This window comes from Gracilinanus agilis, unplaced genomic scaffold (assembly GCF_016433145.1).
Source record: "Gracilinanus agilis isolate LMUSP501 unplaced genomic scaffold, AgileGrace unplaced_scaffold49414, whole genome shotgun sequence".
Taxonomy (NCBI): Eukaryota; Metazoa; Chordata; class Mammalia; order Didelphimorphia; family Didelphidae; genus Gracilinanus; species Gracilinanus agilis.
In genome coordinates this window covers 1-3,456 of record NW_025384038.1, presented here as the reverse complement: position 1 = coordinate 3,456, position 3,456 = coordinate 1, and the positions used below count along the sequence as shown (strand labels likewise).

Sequence of the window (3,456 nt, the reverse complement as noted above, 5' to 3'; positions counted from 1 at the left end):
CACAGGAGCCCCTTCAGGAATGAATTCTGCTGCAGCTGCCCTCTGACCTACTTGGGCACCCCCCTCCGTGAGGGCCCCCAAAGCCTTTGGACCTTGGTGGGGGTGATCTTCCACGTCTGGACTGCCAGCGCTTTCCCGCCTTTCTCTTTAGAATTCTCCGGTGCCTTCAAAGCAGAGGCACCAAAACCCACTGGGTAGATAGACGTGTCCAGTTTCCTGGCTTCCTCCCGGCAGGGCCCGGTTTGGGTTTCTAAAACATCTTCGGGGGCAGCTGGGTGGCTCAGTGATTGAGAGCCAGGCCTAGAGACGGGAGGTCCTGGGTTCAAATCTGGCCTCAGACACTTCCCAGCTGTGTGACCCTGGGCAAGTCACTTAACCCCATTGTCAAAATAAAATAAAATAAAACATCTGCACCCAGTTCCTAGCCCATAGGCTGCCATACGGTAGGTACTCAACAATAACAATTGGACCGAAAGTAAATCAAAGCTGACGGGACAGCCATCTTACCAGCCCTTCTGGGACAAGACACATTTATTCTCGGAGGTCACAGCATCCCTGGACCCACCTCGCCCCTCTCCACCCCTTCTAGGCCACGTGGGCTCCTCTGCCCTTTGGAAGGGATGGGAGGAGGCAAAGACCCAGCGAAAGGGGGAGGCATGACAGCCAGCAGACCACGAGGCTCACAGTGATGGGCACATCAGGGCCTGCAGGGCTGAAGAAGCAGAGGCAGAATGCTGAGAAGCCCCAGGGAAGGTGCAGGAGAGAGCTGGGAGGCCAGAGAGGACAGGATCTCCAGGCAGAGGGAGGCCCGAGCCTTAGTCTGGAGGCTGAACCTCGGTTTACCCGATTTTTTCTGATCCCCTCTTGCTCTGTTCCTTGTTCCTTATCTGTTCGTAGTTGGGAGAGCAACAGAAAGGGACGAGTCGGTCACCAGAGGTGAGAGCGTGGACAGGGGATCAGGGAGAGGGGCATAAAGGCGGTCGAGGATACCGGGCAGGGGGCAGACACGGGGAAGGCAAGCTGGAGGCTTGGGCCAAAGCAAAGAAGGGTGGCAGGAGACAGGATGAGGAATGGGGGGGGGAGAGATGGTTGCAGAATACGGGGAGCCCATAGGAGGGGCGTGGAGGATGCCCTCCACTCCTTACCGACTTCATGATCTGGGCTTTGATCTCCTCCAGAGTCAGGGGCCGGTCGTCTATCTGCTCCAGACCCAGAGGATCTTCCCTTGAACATAAATTTCCAACTGCCTCAGCCACGTGGGAATCCTTCCCGCCTCCCCAGTTCCCTCTCTGTTCCTCCGTCCCCCAATTCTGTGACCCTCTCCTGGCCGGCAGAGGCCCCAGGCCCCCTCACCCCTCTGTGGCCTTCTAGGACCTCTGAGGGATCAAGTATGTCTCCTCATTCCAATCTGCAGTCTCCATCCCCTTCCTGCCTCCCCATGATGCTCTTCATCCCCAAGAACCCTTCCCCCCCTTTCTGACCTGCTCTGCCAGAGGCTCTGTGTCCAGCCCCCTTTCCCTCCTGGGTACCCCGACCCCCATTTTGCCTAAAGATCTTACACATTGGTGGGGGGCTGTGGCAGAACTTGTTTCTTGGGGGGCATCTCCTCACTCTGGCCCAGGAGCCTGAGGGCCGTGGCCTGGGCATTGTAGGTGCTAGATTCCTGGGGGGTGGCAAAGGGGAGCGTGTCCACTGGGGAGCTCAGCCTGGGCTCCCAAGCCCCAGCAGCCCCAAGGCCTTCTGCCCACTCACCGAGAATTCGTGGAAGGCCTGGGCGGCCAGCAGGTCCATCACTCGCTGCTCGATGAGGCTGAGCAGAAGCTGGACGATCTTGTCCCCCATGTGGCTGGCTCCCAGCAGCTCCTTGAGCTTCGTGTCATCACACTTAGCCTTGTAGAACAAAGACTGGATGGCTGGAGGGGGTGTGCCGGAGCAGGGGGTCAGCCCGGGCCTAGGCATCCCTGCCCCGAGCCGGCAGTCCCCCTTTTTGTCTGTTGGTCGGCCTCTCGGCTCCCGACACCCCCTTCCTGCCTCGTCCCGGCCCCTCTTTGCCCTTCAGGGCTTTTGCAAACCCTCCTCCTCCCCCTCTTCTCCGTGGCTCCCCAGAGAGGATGGGGGGCTTCCCCCTGCCCAGGCCTCCTCCAGGGCCCTCACCAGACTTCAGCTGGCCTAGGATGTTGTTCAGAGACTGGTACTTGGAGTCCACCTCGATGGCCTCGTTAGATAGGGAGACCTTCATCTCCTCCATGGCCTGTAGCTCCTGATTCTTCAAGCCGGTCTCCTCCTCTTTTTGCACCAAGGACAGCTTCTCCAGGGCCTCCTGGGCCTGGAGACAAGGAGGGAGGCGTGACGGCGCTCTCTGGCCTTTTGAGCCTCAGAGGCGGGCGCCGGGGAGGGAGGGCCTGAGGTCCACTTGGGGGACGGGGCAAGGCTGGCTCTAGTCACCGGGCCGGTCGTCGGGGCTCCCCGGAGCAAAAGCAGCCCTAGGGAGGGGGCAGCCTTCCGGGCCTCACCTCCTGGATCTCCTCCTTCAGGGTCTCCATCTCGGAATTCTGCTCATTGATGAAATTGAACTCGGCAAAGTTTTTTTCCTCGTCTGAGGCGAGTGGGAGAGAGAAACGGGGAGGTTTCAGGGAGCCGGAGGGAGAGAAGAGAGGGAGGAAGAGGGGGAAGGGACAGAGGGAGGGAGGGGAGAGAGAAAGGCCAAGAGAGGAGCCCAGGGGGCCCGGCGTCGGGCCCACCTTACTTTCCTTTTTTTTAAACTGAGGCCAACAAGGTGAAGCCACCTGCCCAGGGGCCCCCAGCTAGGAAGTGTCTCCAGGCCTGGTGCCGCCCACGGCCCCCCTCCTTACTTTCCAAGTACTTCCGGAATATGTCCTCCGGGTTACTGAAGCCGGTGAGCTCCGTCAGCCTGTCCAGCACCTCCTGGTACTTCAGAATGGCCTTCTCGTGGGAGGTCTTGCGGAGGCCCTCGGCTGTCTCTCTCTCTGTCGGGGAAGGGAGCCCCAGGGTCGGCAGGCGCCCAGCCTCCCTCTTCCTCCCGGCTCTCTCGGGATGGCCCCCAGCAGCACCCCCTCTCCCAGCTTGAGGACAGCCTCTGTCCCTCCTGCACAATTCAGAGCTAGTTGCTGCCTCGGGGTTCCCTCCTGGCCCTCACCCCGCCTGCGCCGAGCCTCCTGCACCTCCGGGTCCACAAATCTCTCCTGGTTCTTGGCCACCAGGAACTGGTGCAGCTGCTCGTAGTGGCACATTTGCCTCTGCACCACCTGGAGCTCCGCGGTGTACTGGCTCACCTCCTTGTCCAGCTTCTCCTGCAGCTGGCTCAGCTTCAGCTGGGCCTCCTCCCTGCCCAGAGCACCCATGGGAAGATGGGGGGCCTCGGGGAAGGCCAAGCGGGCAGCCCGAGAGGTTGGGGGGGCCTCGGGGAAGGCCACACGGGCAGCCTGAGAGGTTGGG

The 3,456-nt window shown here is 60.9% G+C and overlaps 1 protein-coding gene across 1 annotated transcript; it reads right to left on the bottom strand.

The window, feature by feature from the left end:
• Positions 1-359: 359 nt before the first annotated feature.
• LOC123255618 (outer dynein arm-docking complex subunit 1-like) lies at positions 360-3,449 on the bottom strand. Its single transcript, XM_044684376.1, has 8 exons — positions 3,158-3,449; positions 2,853-2,987; positions 2,514-2,596; positions 2,155-2,326; positions 1,753-1,913; positions 1,560-1,663; positions 1,146-1,224; positions 360-887 (listed from the first exon to the last, which is right to left on the bottom strand). The coding sequence occupies exons 1-8, from the start codon at positions 3,360-3,362 to the stop codon at positions 840-842; spliced, it is 987 nt and encodes a 328-aa protein (XP_044540311.1). The 5' UTR covers positions 3,363-3,449; the 3' UTR covers positions 360-839.
• Positions 3,450-3,456: the final 7 nt, after the last annotated feature.

Bases quoted from the DNA above. Each gene is read 5' to 3' on its own strand.
- LOC123255618 (XM_044684376.1), bottom strand. From the start codon at position 3,362: ATGGGTGCTCTGGGCAGGGAGGAGGCCCAGCTGAAGCTGAGCCAGCTG. The intron at 2,597-2,852 runs GTAAGGAGGGGG...CACTCGCCTCAG, and splicing joins ATTCCGGAAGTACTTGGAAA to ACGAGGAAAAAAACTTTGCC. The intron at 888-1,145 runs GTAAGGAGTGGA...AACTACGAACAG, and splicing joins AAGCCCAGATCATGAAGTCG to ATAAGGAACAAGGAACAGAG.